Source organism: Dermacentor silvarum, chromosome 7 (genome assembly GCF_013339745.2).
Source record: "Dermacentor silvarum isolate Dsil-2018 chromosome 7, BIME_Dsil_1.4, whole genome shotgun sequence".
Taxonomy (NCBI): Eukaryota; Metazoa; Arthropoda; class Arachnida; order Ixodida; family Ixodidae; genus Dermacentor; species Dermacentor silvarum.
In genome coordinates, this window is record NC_051160.1 from 98,339,916 (window position 1) to 98,356,731 (window position 16,816).

The 16,816-nt window shown below is 50.6% G+C and overlaps 2 protein-coding genes across 11 annotated transcripts in view; both read right to left on the bottom strand.

Annotated features, from left to right (window-relative positions):
* The window catches only part of LOC125946889 (uncharacterized), a 790,862-nt gene that overhangs the window by 765,170 nt on the left and 8,876 nt on the right, over positions 1 to 16,816 (bottom strand). The gene's annotated exons all lie outside the window — the stretch shown is intronic.
* Positions 1 to 16,816, bottom strand: part of LOC125946888 (uncharacterized) — a 985,317-nt gene that overhangs the window by 553,604 nt on the left and 414,897 nt on the right. For 7 of the 10 annotated variants that reach the window (XM_049671056.1, XM_049671057.1, XM_049671050.1 and 4 more), the window contains 4 exons: positions 16,043 to 16,191; positions 11,184 to 11,329; positions 11,023 to 11,120; positions 10,203 to 10,304 (listed from right to left, as the gene is read on the bottom strand). In XM_049671056.1, coding sequence (XP_049527013.1) covers positions 10,203 to 10,304; positions 11,023 to 11,120; positions 11,184 to 11,329; positions 16,043 to 16,153 — 457 coding nt within the window. In that variant the 5' untranslated portion in view covers positions 16,154 to 16,191. The remainder of the gene's footprint in view (positions 1 to 10,202; positions 10,305 to 11,022; positions 11,121 to 11,183; positions 11,330 to 16,042; positions 16,192 to 16,816) is intronic. The other 3 variants (XM_049671053.1, XM_049671052.1, XM_049671054.1) reach the window with 1 other exon arrangement.

Sequence of the window (16,816 nt, forward strand, 5' to 3'; positions counted from 1 at the left end):
CTGAACCCATTTCAGTAGTTTTTGAATGTTAGTGTTTTTTTGCTGAATCATTGTCATTCTTGCTCAGTCATGGTCATGACTATGACTTCTACCATCATCCTTTACTGTTTACTCCACCTAGTGCCCACGTCCGAACCCATTCCAGTGGTTCTTCTTCTTTCGCGGAGTCATTTTCATTTTTTAGTCATGCACATGACTATGACTTCTACCAGCATAATTTAGTGTTTGCTTGACTTAGTACCCATGTCCCAACCCATTCCAGTGGTTTTGAGTGTTAATCTTTTTTTCGCGGAGTCATTGTCATTTTTGCTGAGTCATGCTCATGACTGACTTCTACCAGCATCCGTTAGTGTTTCCTTCACTTAGTATCCACGTCCGAACCCAATCAGCGGTTCCTTAGTATTAATCTTTTTCGCTGGGTTATTATCATGACCTACATGACACGCATGTCATGACAATTATGTCATGGGCTATAAATTATGTTCGTCATACACTCTTGTCATACTATGCCAACTTTGGTAGCTACCAAGTTAACGAAACGACCATGAGAGCACCAAGACGAAAGTGGCTTTTTCATGACCTACATGACACGAATGTAATGTCATTCACGTCATGACATCTCATTTAGGTTCGTCATATACGCTTGCCATAGTATGGCCATTTTGGTACATACCAAGTTAATGAAACGACCATGAGAACACAAAGACGCAGGCGGCTAGATAGACAGATAGATGTTGTCAAAGTAGCAAATGTTCGCCAAGAAATGCTTCGCATTTAAAATGCTACGATTTAATAACCGAACACTGCTGGCCCACGTTTCTCGTTCGAGCTCTGGCTCGAGCGCTCGGCGCGCGGAGCTGCGTGCTTAGGCGACACTTCGTTATCGTCGATGAAACAACGATGGATCGTCAAAGCGCCCCTCCCCCCCCCCTCTAGCGAGAGAGCCGGGGTGCGAAGGAGTGATATCTAGGAGGGAGTCTAGTTTTTGCGTCACCGAAGTAAACGCGCTTGGTCTTCGGGAGTGGTTTGTCGTCGGTGCGTATGATGTAGGCGTCCAGGAACGCAGGCTTGATGCGGTCAATCGTAACGCTGTCTTCGCGTCCATTCATCAACAGGACGAGGTACTTTGGGCAGCGAATCGGGACCTTGAGAGGTCCGTCATAAGGTGGCTGTAGTGTTGGTCGCACTGTTTCGTGCCGCAGGAAGACGTGCGTCCAGTCTCGGAGAGCACGACTCTAGAAGGTTGGTCGTGAATAATGTCGACAGTGAATAGGAGAGGCCTCTCCTGTGGCAGCTGTGAGGCGACTGGCATTATCACCAACGTCGAGCGTTGGTACCGGCTGCGGGTCGGAAAAGTGCCCAGGTAGCCTCATTGTTGTCCTAAACACGAGCTCTGCCGAGGAGCAGGAGTCGTCAGGCCGTATAACACTGCGTATGACGAGGAGGGCTAGTGACAGGTGCTCCATCCATGGTACCAGTGTCCGTGACACTGTGAGCGAGATTTTTAGCTGGCGGTGTAGGAGCTCTACCATGTCATTCGACATGGTTTGGTAGGCCGTCGTCTTGATGTGGCTGACACCAAGCAGTTGGGGCATCGTACGGAAAAGCTCGGAGTCGAAACAACAACCTGTATCTGTTGTAATCATCGTGGGAACTCCGTAGCGGCTAATCCATACGGAGTTAAGACCGCGAGCGACTGTCTCTGCGGCGATATTGCTGAGTGGCAATGCCTCAGGCCATCGCGTCAACCAGCCGATGCACTTAAGATATAGCGGTTGTCCTTGCATGGCGGCAAAGGACCGACCAGATCGATGTGCACGTGACTGAAACGCGCGTCAGGACGCCTGAAGGTACCCAGCGGACTGAGGGTGTGGCGGTGAACTTTCGTTTGTTGGCACTGGAGACAAGCCCGTGTCCAGCGTCAGACGACCATATTCATGCGTGGCCACAGGTATCGTGTAGCGACAAGGTGTTGAGCCGCAAGAATACCAGGGTGCGACAAGGAATGCATGGCGTCGAAGACGGTGCGGCACAATTGTGGCGGCACGTAGGGGCGAGGACAACCTGTAGATACGTCGCAAACCAAGGGAATATCACAGCCTGGAAATCGCACCTCTTGAATTTGGAAGGAATTATCTTTCAGTCATATGTTCTCTAGCTCACTGTCCTCTAGCTGTGCTGTAGCCACAGATGCAAAATACACAGGGCGCGCTCGAAGACAGTTGCTTTGACTTGTATACAGGATAGTGCATCGGCGATTCGGTTGTCTGTGCCGCTGATGAGCTGAATGTTGCTCGTGAATTCGTATATGTGGGCAAGTTCGCGAATCTCACGGGGAGTGTGGGTAGAGTTGGTAGCGGTCGCAGTGTAGGTGAGTGCGTTGTGGTCGGTGAGGATGTAAAATTGCCGACCTTCGAGTAAGTGTTGAAAATGTTTCACCGCGAAGTAGATGTCTCAGTAGTGAAGTAATGTCTCAGTAGGCTGTCAGTAGTTCATGACCGAAAGTCCTGTATCTAAGCTCGGCCTGCAAGAGTTTGCGTAAGAACGCGACCGGCTGCCGCACTCCGTAGACAAACTGCTGCAGCACTCCTCCGACGGCGTCGTTCGAAGGAAGGAAGGAAATCAACTTTATTAAAGGTCCTGCAGGCCACGAGAGCTTTGGGGATCTCATGGAGCGGGCGTCTCCCACGACGGAACCGGGAGGTTGAGCTTCCTGGCGGCGTCGTGAACCTGCTGGACGGCCCAGAGTTGGGGAGCGAGTTCTTCGCTCCGGATTGCTTCTTCAAACTTGCGCTTGTCCGGTTCGGAGTTTATGTGAGCTTGCGAGCACGGCCAGAGTAAATGATACACGTTAAGGGATGTATTACAGTTGGTGCAATAAGACTTGTCGTAGAGCTCAGGCATGTAGTGGTGTAGTCTGTTTTGCGTGGGGTATGTGTCTGTTTGTAGCATTCTGAGAGTAACCGCTTGAGCTCGAGTGAGCATGCGTTGTGGCGTGCTAAACTCTCTACGTTGTAGGTAGTTGTGTTTAGTGATTTCATTGTATGTAGTGGGGGCGTCCTTGTTCTCCGAGTGGTCGGGTGAAGCCGCGCGGTCTGTAAGCACGCGCGCAGCCTCGTGTGCCGCCTCGTTAAGGTTGGGGACGTCGCCGATCTTTGGTCCTAAGTGTGCCGGGAACCAGTATATGACGTGGTGCTTAATCTCTTTCTTTGTGACAATTCTTAGAGCCTGTGCGCAGACCGTGCCCTTTTGAAAAGCTCTAATTGCGGCTATGGAGTCACTGTAGATGTGAGAAATATTGTCATTGGTCAGCGCAACGGCGATCGCAACCTGTTCAGCCTGTTCAGGCTTCCTTGCGATTACCGTGGCTGCATGTCTTGTGGATCCGCAGCCGTCCACCATCGCCACTGCGAAAGCTTTGTTTCCCGCGTATGCCGCCGCGTCCACAAAAGCTGAGCTTTCGCGGTTTGCCAAGGCTTGGTTAAGGAGGAATTGTCCTCTCGCTTATCGTCTGCCCCTGTTGTTTTCGGGGTGTACGTTTCTGGGTATAGGTCGGACCGTGATCTTAGCGCGGATGTCCCGTGGGAGGTCCGCAAAGTATTTTTCTATGTTTCCTTGAGCAAAGCCCAGCTTCGCTAGGATCGTGCACCCCGGAGGCGTCGTCGAAAGCCTAGCAAGCTGGGCGCGCTGCTGGGCCTCGGCAATTTCTTCCAGGGTGTTGTGCATACCCAGGTGCCCCAGCTTCTCGTTGCTGGTGCTGGTCGGAATGCCGAGGGCTTGCTTGATGACCTTTCTGATTTGCGCATTGAGTCTGTCTCTTTCGGATCTTGACCAATTGAGCATTGCCGCAACGTATGCGAAGTGACAGGTGACGAACGCGTGTATGAGTTTGACGAGATTATGTTCCTTAAGGCCCCTGTGTCTATTGGCAATTCTTCTGATGAGCCCGATAGCGTTGTTAGTCTTGGTGATGAGCTTCTGAACCGTAGAGGCATTGACGTCTTTAGTCTCTACTATCATACCCAAGACTCTGATTTTGTCGACGCACGGGATGGCGTGTCCCGAATTGGTTCGTACGGTAATTTCCTGATTGTAATTGAAGTCTGTTGAATATGGCCTTCGACCCTTCTGCGTGGGTCTGCGTACAAGCAGCTCCGACTTGGTAGGCGAGCATCTGATTGCTGTAGGAATTAGAAATTCTTCTACGGTGTTCACTGCTTCTTGCAAGATGTACTGCACCATACCAGGGGTTCCTTTGGAGACCCACATAGTGATGTCGTCTGCGTATATGGTGTGCTCGAGCCCATGGATCTGTCCGAATTTCTCGGCAAGTCCCGCCATGGCAAGGTTGAAAAGCATAGGGGAGATGACCGAGCCTTGGGGGGTGCCCTTGCTCCCCAACGAGAGTGTCTCCGTGGAGAGGTCGGCAAATCGGAGCGTAGCCGTCCTATTATCCAAGAATGACTTGACGTACGCGTGGAATCTAGCTCCGAGGTTGAGTTCGGAAATGGTGTCCACAATGTATTGGTGAGATAGGTTATCAAACGCTTTCTCGAGATCCAACCTGAGAATGGCCTTGGCGTTTCTAATGGGGTCATCAATGATTTGGTGCTTGATTAAAATCATGGTGTCTTGAGTTGATAGACCGGGTCTAAATCCTATGAGGGTGTGTGGTAACAGTCCCTTGTTTTCAAGGAATCTGGAGATTCTGTTGTGAACGGCGTGTTCCGCCGCCTTACCCACGCACGACGTGAGCGATATGGGTCTAAGGTTCTCGACGCCCGAGGGCTTGTTGTGCTTTGGGATGAGAACCGTAGTGGCGTGCTTCCATTCCGGCGGGACCATGCCTGAATCCCAGACCTGATTGATTCGATCCGCTAGGAACCGGATGGAGTCTTCGTCCAAGTTACGAAGGGCCTTGTTACTAATACCGTCGGGACCTGGGGCCGATGTGCCGTTAAGGTTTTGAAGGACGGTCCTGATTTCTTCCAGGTTGAAGGGTTCGTCGAGGTCGGGGTTGTCCGCTCCCGTGTACGGGGAACCGGGTGCTTCGGCGTCGCTTTCGTGGCTGCTCGAGAGTGGCATGTATCTTTCGGCAAGTATTGCCATAAATTCCTGCTCGTTGGAGTTTTTGAGGTCGCGTTTCGCTATCTTGTCAGCCGCATTGGTCTGGGAGCTCTTGGTTTGACCCTTGTTAAGAAGGTGTTTGAGCAGGTTCCAGGTTTTGTCCGATGTCATGCTGCCATCGGCCCTTGCACATACTTCGTCCCATTGTTGGTTGGAGAGTACCGCACAGTGATTCTCAATGTCCTTGTTCAGCAGTGCGATCTTTTTCCTGAGTCTTCTATTGAGTCTCTGAGTATGCCATCTCTGCAATATGGATCTTTTTGCTTCCAGCATGTGAGCGAGCTTAGCATCCATCCCGATTGCCTGGACGTCCGTTTCGATTTCTTTGGTCGCCTTGAGAGCGTCCTCCTTGAGTTCGCGCGTCCACTGTTCTAGTGTAGCGGGCTTTTCGGTACGTTCCTTTCGTACCTGTCTAAACGCATCCCAATCCGTGTATCTCCACTTTCGGAGTGGTTTCGAGGCGATTGCTATTGACGTTTCTACAATGTAATGGTCGCTGCCGAGGTCTTCACCGGTATTATGCCAGGTGGCCCTCTCGACGTTGAGGACGAACGTAAGGTCTGGGGTGGTGTCCCTCGAAACCGAGTTGCCCATCCTGGTGGGGTAGAGCGCGGACGTGATCAGGGTGAGGCCCATCTCTTCCGCATCAGTGGCAAGATTTCTGCCTTTGGCGCTGGTGACGCCATATCCCCATTCTACGTTTGGGGCGTTGAAATCTCCGGCAGTAATCAGCGGGTTGTCTCCGGCTTTGTCCCTGGCCTTCTTCAAAATTCGTCTGAAACATTGCGTTTTGTGGTTCGGGCTACTGTATGTGTGGAGTGCTAGTATGCTCTTGGCCTTTTTGCCTTTGCGAAACACTTCGATGAGCAAGTGCTCACATTTGCTGTCCGGATTACTTCTGTCAATCTCGGCCCATGCGAGCGTGTTACTAACAAACGTCGCTACACCGCTGCAGGCTTTTGTGGGTGGAACAGCAATTGCTTCATATCCCGGAAGGGTGGGTGTGTCGGTGTTGGTCTCTTGAATGAGTATGATGTCCGGCTTGTCTGTAGTGTGTCTGATGTGTTGTTGCAGGACCGATTTCTTGCTGCGAAAACCGCGACAATTCCATTGCCAGATTATTAGCTTCCCTTGATTGCTAATTTGCGCTTGGTGCCTTTCGGCTGGTTCTCGCTTATTTGCCTTCTCCATTTTTGCTTTCCACTTTGGTTGCGGACTTTACCGCCGTTTTGGGTGTAACGATATCGCTTGTTGCACTGTTCCTTCTGACCATGGGGTAGGCGGGGGGGTTGACAGGTGCCGTGGAGTGAGTAAAGACGGTTCTCTCGAGAGCCTCGATCCTGGCGCCGAAGCCCTTCTCCATCACTTCTACCCTGCTCGTTAGGCCGTCGACCGCCTCTACTAGTCTGTCGTGACCCTTCTTGAGCGAATCGACATCGAATTGGAGTTGACCTAGGGTACTAAGGATCTTGTCCAATTTACCGTCTATGTCATTGGCAGGCGTCTCACCTTCCGTGGTCTTGGCCTTGCGTTTCTTGGTGGCTGGTGTGCCCGCGGGTGGGGTTTGACTAGCCGTTTCTGATTCCGCTACACTGGGGGGAGTCGGACTGGGTGAAGTGTCCATGTGCGTATCCTGTGTCTGTGCGCTTGGTTTGCTGGTTTGCGTTTTAAGCAATCTATTCTCGTTAGCCAGTTCTGTCATTGGGCGTCTGAGTTGAGCGTTCTCGTGCTCGAGTGCTTTGATTCTTTCTAAGATGTCTTTGTGTACATTATTCTCTGGCCGTGCTTGCAAGCTCACCTGAGATTGGTCCCTCAGCGGCCCGCGGTTTGTGGGCAGCGTCCCCGCCGTTGCGGAGGCCTGGCATCCCGTTGTCGCCTTGACTCGCTGGGCCCAGCTGTTGGCTCCGGCCGGGGGTGCGAAGCGCACCCCCGAGGTGGAGCGGTCTCGGCTCCCGGGTGTGCGGGAGCGGCTCCTGCGACCTCTGCTGGCCGATCGGGATCCCGAGCTCCCTCTGGATCTGGAGTGTCCTCTGTGCTCACGCTGTCCGTCTGGCAACTGCGCCGCATCTGCGCCGTTGTGCCTTAAGAGACTAGTCGCCTTATCTCGAATTTTCTTGGCCGCAATGGCTGCCTGCTTGTTCTCGATTCTTCGCTTGCGTACCACGTACCTGGTATCTGTTCTTGCATTCCTTGCTGGCCGTGGGGTGTTTCTCGCCGCACAACGCGCAAGAGACCTCTTCGCAAACGTGATCAGCTCCGGGGTCTGCAATGCCGCAGCCCCTGCAAGTCTGCTTTTCAGGTGCGGGGCATACGTCTGCTCGGTGCCCCAGTTTTCCGCAAGCCTGACATATTGCGATCTGCTTCCTGTAGAGTGAGCACTCTACCCATGCACATCCGTACATCACGTGGTTGGGAACTTTGTATCCTTCGAAGACCACAATCACCGTCCCGGTTTCCTTAATGCGCTTCGCCGCCAGTGCGAGTGGGTTTCTCGGGTTGACGACAGACCTGGTTATCGTTTCTTGCGTGTGGTGGAGCGGAATGTTGCGAATGACTCCCTTGCACGTGTCGTCCGGTGCAGTCTGGTAGGAGGATGCCTCGTACGTCTGTCCGGCGATGGTGATGCTCTGAATTTTCAAATATCCGTGGACATTCTCGGGTAGCGGGGAACTCACGACCATGATGTTCTGTTTGAGGTTGGGGCAAATCGTGTCCCCATCGCACTGCGTCGTTTCGAGTCCGGCTGCTTCTTGAATCGCCTGCACAATTTCCACGTGTCCGGTTTTGGCGATGTTCAGTCCGCCGCGGATGCGAATTACTACTTTGGTCTCGTTTTGCGGGAGTAAGGGCATCCTACTTGCCTTGATGATTTCTTTACGGGCCGACACGGGCTTGGATGCTTTCGTTGTGGCGCCGTAGGCTGCCACGTTGGTGGCGACGTTGAGGTTAGGCTTGGTCGTTCTTCGTGGGGCGATGTCGCACCACCCGTTGCTGGCGGAAACCTCCGATGGGGCGATTTCTCGGCCGGTGACTTCGTAAGGCATTGTAGTGCGGTTGGCAAGACTTGGGTAGAAGTCTCTGTGCCGGCGGGAGCCCCGCCGTTTGTTCAAGCGGCGAACTCGTCGGCGGGTACGGCGTTAGGGTTAGCGGGGCCCTACTCGACGTTAGGGTTAGCCGACGTGGCGGCCGCCCCGGGCACAAAAGTTCTCGCGAAAGTACACAAAAAGAACTCACAGGGTCGAAAATGGTCTTGAAATGAAGCGTATATCTTCATAAACGTGATGCCGCGGTGCGGTGGCACTGGTTTCGCAAAAGTCGCACTCAATTTGAGCAAAAAGCGGGAGCTCGACGCGACGCGTCCGTCCAGCTCGGCGCCATCCGCGTTCCTCCGGCGCTGGGAGATCTGTTCACTGTCTCGTTCGAAGCGTCCACCCTGAATGACGTCAGGACGTCGCACTTGGGATGTGCAAGGGCAGTCGCGTTGGCGAGAGCTTCCTTGGTGAAGCTGAAAGCTGTCTCGGCATCGTACGTCCAGGAAATAAAAGCGTTTGCTCTTGTTTTACGGGACATGAAAGTGTAGAGCGGTTCCAAGATAACAGCCCAGCGAGGAATGAAACGCCGGTGATAATTGGCGAGCCCAAGGAATTGTCGTAGTTTCTTAGTGGTTGATGTTCTAGAAAACTGCACAATGGTTTCCACGCGAGTGGGAGGAGGAGATATACCGCCGGCATCGAGGCGATGGCCAAAGAAGTCCAGAGCACCTACGCCAAACTCACGCATCGGACCATTCACGACAAGCCCGGAATTCCGTAGTCATTCGAAAAAATGGCGCTGGTGAAGTGCGTGTTCGTCTGCTGAAGCGCTGAAGACGAGGATGTCATCGATATATGCGAAACAGCAGCTCAAACAACAGAGAACGTGATCCACAAGTCATTGAAACGTGTGTGCGGCTTTTCGCAAAGCGAATGGCATCCGGAGGGACTCAAATATGCCAAAGGGGGTTATTATGGCTGTCTTTGGTACGTCGGAAGGTTCGACAGAGATTTGGCGGAACGCCATGACTAGGTTAAGACTTAGAGATTGACTCCAACCAAATAAGGAAATTTACTAGCCCGTCGTTTCGGAACCAATTCGGCTCTTTCTTCAGGGGGTATTCTTCGGAGGTGGCGGTGTGCCGCTTTTAAAAGGTCCGTCGTAACAAAGGAGAGGAAGGGGGAGAGAGCGTAAGGTGCGGAGACACTTGGCAGGGCACCTGCTCTAGACAGACAAAATAGGTGGTGGGGGTGGGGTGGGGGGCTTCGGCGTCGCTGGTCGGCTGGGTTGACGGATGCTTGGCGCCCTTTAGTCGCGGGAATGCGTTGGCGAGAGACAGGGGGGGGGGGGGGGGACGAGTTGTTTTGGTGTTGCTGACCTAGAGCGGGGGGTCCTTTCTTCCCTTCGTCGCGTCTGCAAGGCCATGAACATACACAGAAGGAAGAATGCCCTTCACGCGGTTTATATTACCCGCTGCGTTCTGAATGTGCCAAGACTCGACCACCACCTATTTTGTCTGTCTAGAGCAGGTGCCCTGTCAAGTGTCTCCGCACCTTACGCTCTCTCCCCCTTCCTCTCCTTTGTTACGACGGACCTTTTAAAAGCGGCACACCGCCACCTCCGAAGAATACCCCCTGAAGAAGGAGCCGAATTGGTTCCGAAACGTCGGGCTAGTAAATTTCCTTATTTGGTTGGAGTCAATCTCTAAGTCTTAATCAATTTTCCCAACCAGGCAGATGATTCTGTCGAAATGTTTAGCTTCAAGCCTTGACTAGGTCTATCTTCCTGAATATTGTTCACCCGGGCAGCAACGCGGTAAAGTCCTGAATGTGTGGGATTGGGTGCCGGTCCGATACGGTCACTTTGTTGAGGGCACGGTAGTCACCGCACGGTCTCCAGTCACCGGAGGGCTTGGGGACCACGTTTAGCGGTCATTAGAGACCCCAGAACAGGCGACCACAGCAAAAGTGAGGCGTGTCATGTGATCGTGTTAAGGAATATCACTGGAGCCTTCCCATAAAAAAAGAAAATGAGTGACATACTTGCATAAGTCCATAAATCGCAAGCCGACATTGTATCAATTCGCGGTGATCTCGCAAAAAGAGACGCTTTCGCAGCCGCATCGCCGGTTTGCGAGCGCCGGCCTGTAAAAAATGTAAGCACATCTGCCATGCTGGCCAGCTTCTCGCGGTAACGCCTTTAGGCATAAGTAGTGAGATACAAATCTATGATAGCATCGCGTGGTAAAACAAGAAAACATAAATTAGACAGCTGAATCACGGTCTTTCAAATAAGGTATAATCTATTTCCCTTGTGTTTAAGACTCCAAATGAAACACGCGCGAATGCCGACATAATATATTCTTCATGCAAGACGCTTTCTATGCACCATGATACCATTCATCTCTCCGCACTAGCTTGTTTCAGTGTCTGTGATGGGTTATTTTTGTTTCCTCCTTGCCTTCGATAGTGCATGCTAAGGCAAATTCAATTGCTATCTTACTCTGTTCTCGAAACGAAGTCCTGTAGCTAAGAATCGATTACGTGGGAGAAAGTTGCGTGAGAATTCGGCCCTTCTTCGACACCAAGGAGTATTGGAAAAAACATTTCACTTGCCTCAATACTTTAAGATGTGCAATTTTTGTCAGCGTGTGACTTTAAACAATTGCTGAGTTTATAAGCCACTATATATCGCGTCTTTCGAATATCAGATATCAGATGGGTCGTTCATTTGTTTCCATGTACCGTACCATCATTATTGGGAAACGAACAAGCTAAACTTTACTTTAGGTTTACTGTTACATGAACCGGTTACCTTCTCAAAGTATTTAACCTAATGAGATGAAATTAGCTATCTACTTACCTGGTGGGTAAACTCTCATAACATGATTGTAATTCATAAGTTTTGCTACTACAGGATGGTCCTCGACTTTTAGCCTTCCAGTCAACTCTTTTTGCACCCTGTTTAGGTTGTAAAAGCGCCATATAGTATGCACACTTTCAGGCGAAAATCCTTGAACTTACTTTGTTCCGTTCTTATAATATATCCGCCGGAAAGACACCGTACGACCGTTTACACTTGTTACATCATAGAACTTACAAGCGGTGTTCGCTTGCTCATTTGCCGTAGCGGTCGCTATAATCCATAAGTGTCCGAGAGTTTTGTAGAACTGCAACGAATAGATGAAATGCTCATAGCGCAAAATGTATGGAGGCATATGATATGAAATACGTTATAAATATTTTGTTTTGCCCTGATCTAATATTTACAAAAAATGTCAATTTTGTACATCGGGAAGCTATGTCACTATTTCAATTCAGTGCACATGGTGCTCTTTGCATGTGCGAAAATTATTCATTGTGATTTTCATATAATTATTCCTTAATTATTTAGGTGTAGCTTACAAAATAGAGGTGCTCCTTACGAAAACCCTGACAGACTTTGAGCGCCTTTTTGTTCTGATGCGAAGAGTGCGAGAGGTTTCTGGTAGGACTGCTTTGAATAATGCTCGCCTTAGGCGCAGTTATTTACAAGCAGCCTGTGCTTACTCCTTGCGATCCATATTTGTTGATGGCCTTACTGTTGTGTCTTTATTGCTTTGGTTAAATCGTTCTGTGACTGTATCTTTCTTACGATGCTTGCTGCGTACTTTCATGAGCTCGGATTTTTCGGGTGCGCACGTCATACCCGTGTGCTTCATAGGAACCCCGGTTTGCCCAGAGCATTACGTCATCGACATAGATTGTACATCCGAGGTCTCGTTCTTGTTAAAGTTCTAGGTCCAGTTGCCTCATCCCAACGTTGAATAGAAGCAGTGACTAGATTGAGCCCTGTGGAGTCCCTCGATTTGGCATTGCAAAAATGTCAGAGCGAGTGCTGCCCAAATCAGTCGTTGCCTTGCTCTCGCGAAGAAATGTAAGGACATACCGAAACACCCTCCTTCAGCAAACTATGTTTTCGAGGCCTTCGAGGATCGTTTCATGAGATATTGTCTCAAACGCTTTCTTGACATCAAATGCCACAATTATCTTGGTTTCCTTGTTTTGTAGCGGGTCCAAAACTTCGTCACGGAGCATGAGTAAGGCGTCCTGTGCCGACACATGTGGCCTGAAGCCAGGCATAGAGTCAGAAAAAAGTCCGTCCCGCTCGATGTATTTTGTCAGTCTGCTTTGGATCACCTTCTCAAGAAGCTTCCCTATGCACAACGTGAGCGATATTGTCCTAAGGTTATGTAGATCTCTAGGTTTACTCGGTTTTGCTACGAGTATGATTGTAGCCTCTTTCCAGTCGGCCTGTACCGCCCCACCCTCGGACCATACGTTATCGTTGAAGTAGGTCGTGAGCTGCTTCAGTGACTCCCGGCTCAGGTTGCGCAGCATCGCATTCGTACCCTGGTCCGGACCCGGTGCGGTGTTTTTCCGGAGAGATTGTGCGGCTGCATAGAGCTCTGCCGTTGTTATGGGCTCGTCCAGCTAGTGGTTGTCGGGTCCCTTATAGCTGTATTGATTTGATTTTGTGTCATGCGCTCCTATGTATATGCTTTGAATGTCCTCAATGAGGGCATTGGTCATGCCATTGTATTCATGTTCGATTAACTTCAGTGTTCGGCTTGTGGTGGTCCTTGTTTCTGCGGGATCTGTCATACTCCGGAGAATAGCCCATGATCGCTTTCTTCAAAGCGTTATTTAAGTGTATCACAAAACTAAAGCCAATTGCTCTCTTGCAGCTGCTCTGCGTGCTCATTGGATTCCTGCGCAAGCTGGGCTATCCTGATCATGAGCTTTATGTATCTGTCTCTTCCACCGTATGCTCAGGCGTCTCAGCGCTTCCCAAAAGTGTAGCAAGTGCCCGTCGACTGCCGGTGTTTGAACGGTTGTCGCAATTCCCTGTGTAGTACTTCTGAGTCGCCTGCCGCAACAGAGGAGAGGTCTTGAGACGCCAGATGCGTCTGTGTCGTGTGACGGACGCTGCACCAACGCGGCACGGCGGCAACCACCTCGCCTTTGCCCTGATTCGGGCTACCTCGGACGCAGCGTGGCTGGTACTTCTCAAGGTGCCATAGCCACCGAAAACGAACCTAGGCCCAGAAAGATTGTGTCACTGGATTCCGTAGGAGTTCACGGTGACGATAAAACACAATTTCAGTCGGTTACTGGAACTATAACCAACGAAAACAAGGATATTGCGGAGCTCGATGTGGGTGCTGCTGCACTCGTCGACGCCCAACGCCACCTCATAACTAAACTGAGCCTCCGTTCAGAAGCACATCGACGAACTTGGTGTTCGGGTGCGTTTCAGGCACGGCATGAAGTTCGAGGGAACTGGCAGAGGGCTTTCGCAGTTGTTTGCCGGCAACTAGTTTCTACTCCTGACAAACAACTTCGTATTGACCGCATTTGCGGCAGTAATTGCAAGTTACACGACGAGCCGGACAGTCGGAACGCGGATGTAAACGCGGATGCAAACGCCTTTCGCGTTCCTTCTCGGCGTCTTCGTCTTGGTGGGCTTGAGTTAGCGCTTCTTGCAGCATTAACTTCAGGTTGCGGCAAAGCTGGTCTGATAGCGTCCGATTTCGCAGACCAACAATGAAACGATCGCGCACAAACCTTTCTTCTATTCCGCTTGAGCTGTAGTTGCAGCGTTTTACCATACTACACAGGAGCGGTGAAAAAGATGTCGACGGACTCACCGGGCTCTTGAATGCGGCGATGGAACCACGCAGATTCAAAAACTTCCTTATATGGATGAACGAAGCGGTCACCGAAGGCCCTTTTTTAGAGCTGACAAGGCCTGAACAGCAGCGTCTGCAAGTGATGTGACCGCCAGCACCACTCTCGCTAGAGGGCCCATGCAATATAGCAAAGAACGCGCCTGCGCTTGCTGTTCCGCGGCATATCCTCTAGTGAAGAAGGATTCATCTTCATACTGCAGAAACCACAAAGATGAGGAAGAGGAGGAGAGAACATTTAATTGAAACCAGAGGCTCGTGGTTTCTTCAGATGCGGGAGGCGACGACGGTTAGTCGACCTGGAGCCCCTACTCCCTGGCGGTGGCCTCTGCCTGCTCCGTGACCAAGCCTGTTCATCTGGGTTGGACCTGAGCAGTGTGGCCTAGCTCCCACTGCTGCGTCGCAGTAATTTGCAAGCCCTGTGGACTACCGCGGATACGTATATTCGGACAGCCCCACAGTATATGGAACAGGTCGTCCCGCGGAGCTCTGCACAGCTTGCACTGCGGCGTAAAGGTTGCTAGAAAAATGTATGAATACCGAATTGTTGTTGGGAAGGAGCCCACCTGTAGCTTCCTGCAGATGAGCTCCTGCCGTTTGGTTAATGATTCGTGAGCTGGGGGGTATGTAAGTCTGCCTAGTTTATAATATTGCGCAATTTCGTTATACGTCACCAATACGTCACCGACCAATCTCCAAGAGGGAAGCACGCATGTAAAATAAATAATTTTCTTCTCAGCCGACACCTGAGGCCACTAAAAGCAAAGTGCCGGCACTTTAAATAAAGCTTATTTTTTCTTCTTCTCAGGGCGGTAAATTGCGTAATTAATTTATTACATGCAGGATCAGCGAGTAGAACTGCCTTCCCTGCAAAAGTATACTATATTGATCGAATGGTGCTTTTTTATAGCGCGATCTGTGTCTACGCTTTACTTTGTTTTGAGTCATTGTTTGATCCCGCCTGCTCTAAGGCCGGTGATACGAAGGCAGGTGCTGCACTTCCCGTCGCGCTTTTTGTGGTAATTGCTGAATACGCTCAAACTGCTACTGGGGAGTGGACTGCTATTGTAATTGCTAGCTGCACCGCTATTTTGGAAGTAAGTAGACATAGCCAAAAGCAAGCTCAGAAATGAAACAATAGATGACACTGCAATGGTTGCCAACATTTAACGCTTCATAGATACAAGGTGCTAAACTCTTTCAGCACGATGCCGCTACACACACCATTTGTTTCTTTGATGATGCCCGGTAGCTGCTTTTTGCATATCGGTGTCCGCAAACCGCAAACGCTTTTCATGCAGAAATCATGTTGCGTGCTGAAGAGTGCTGATGTTTGGCGAAGGAACAATTAACTTGGTTTATTTCGTATTTTTGTCGGCATTGGAACGAAAGCAAATCGAGCGCTAGATTAAGTCTCAGGAATGGCCTCGTTACACCTCCGCACTGCCGCTTTGTATGCTATTTTCTCCCGCCAGAGGGAAACGAGGCTTTTCCTCTTCGGGGTCTCTAGCGCCGCCCCCCTCCCCCCCCCCCTCCTCCGTTGTTCAATTCCCCGCACGTGACGTGATCCTAGCAGTCACGGTGGCCTCCATGTTTCTGGGTAGATCATGAAAGACGATAAGCGGAGGGGGGTGAACGTTCGGGCCCACTTATCCAAGGGCAGGCCCACTTAGGGGGACGTGAACCCGACGCATCTGCAAAGACTGCTGACACACAATGGTGCGCAGTGCGATATCGAGAGATTCCTGGTACCAAGCAGGGCAGCCAACGCCTGACTGTCGCTTGGTTGGCCGTGTCCATTAGCTTGGAATGTGGTTGCGACTGCGAGTGCATCCTGGCAAGAAGCAGCGGCAGCAGGTGCTCGGCGGTCCGTATCTAACACGGTTTGAGCCTCAGCACAGCACCAGACATATGTGCCAATGAAGCGCCATTGTGCCCGTTTGAAGGCACCCCTGAAGGTAGCGTGTCTGCGACCCTTAGACCTCCATCGAGAATATACCACGAGTCCGCTCTTGGTGCTAAATTGTAAAATAGAGGTTAAAGTTGGTGACCAAGAGCCATCCCTTGTACGATATCAGCCCTAGTTCACAGTAAATAAAGGCCGTATATAACGGTATAAATATTATTGCAGTACGTTGTGTAAATCAAAATTACCTGTTCAATGTCCAAGTACAAGGCTCCTCGTGTGGAAGGTCGTTGTTGACATGCTGTACCGATAAATGCAGCCGCACAAATAAGAGCTACGAAAATGTCCTTTTTAGCCATACTCCAGAGTACGACAACTGAGACGTCAGTGGCAGAACCTTAAGGTTAAAAAAAACGAATGTGTCTGTATATTAAAAGAACTTACCCTATTACAAAACCCAGTATCCAGTGCCCAGTGCCATGCCTGATTATGGGCCCAGTGTGGCGCGCTGGATAGTGGGACGCTGGCAAGGCGCAGCAAAGCGGCAGCATACTGGGAGGCGCTGGGCGCGGGGTACTGGTGCGAAATGCTGCTCTTGAGCGTGAAATACGTGGTGCCTGGCTACCTTATATATTTTTACAATACAGAAAGAAACAGAGAATGTTGTAATGCAATAAAAAAAGAAAAAAAGTAAAACAAAAAACTCCGCGAAGATTTCAACATCCGCCTACAGATCCCAATCCCCGTATCTTACCACTACGCCACGCCGATCCGTAATTACCGGTTCGTATTTTGCCATGTCAACGCGCAGACACAGTTGTAGCTTTGCACAGACGTCTCGCACAGACATGGTAGATGTTATATCGCCTTCAACTAAAACTTACGCCTCTATCAGAACGAAAAAGGTGTTGTCCGTATTGCATACTATGCCTGGAAGTGCTGCAACACTGATTTGCTTTTGCGATTGGTATATTAACAACGAAAAAAGCCTTAAATGAACCGCCGACCCGGAATGTTGTACG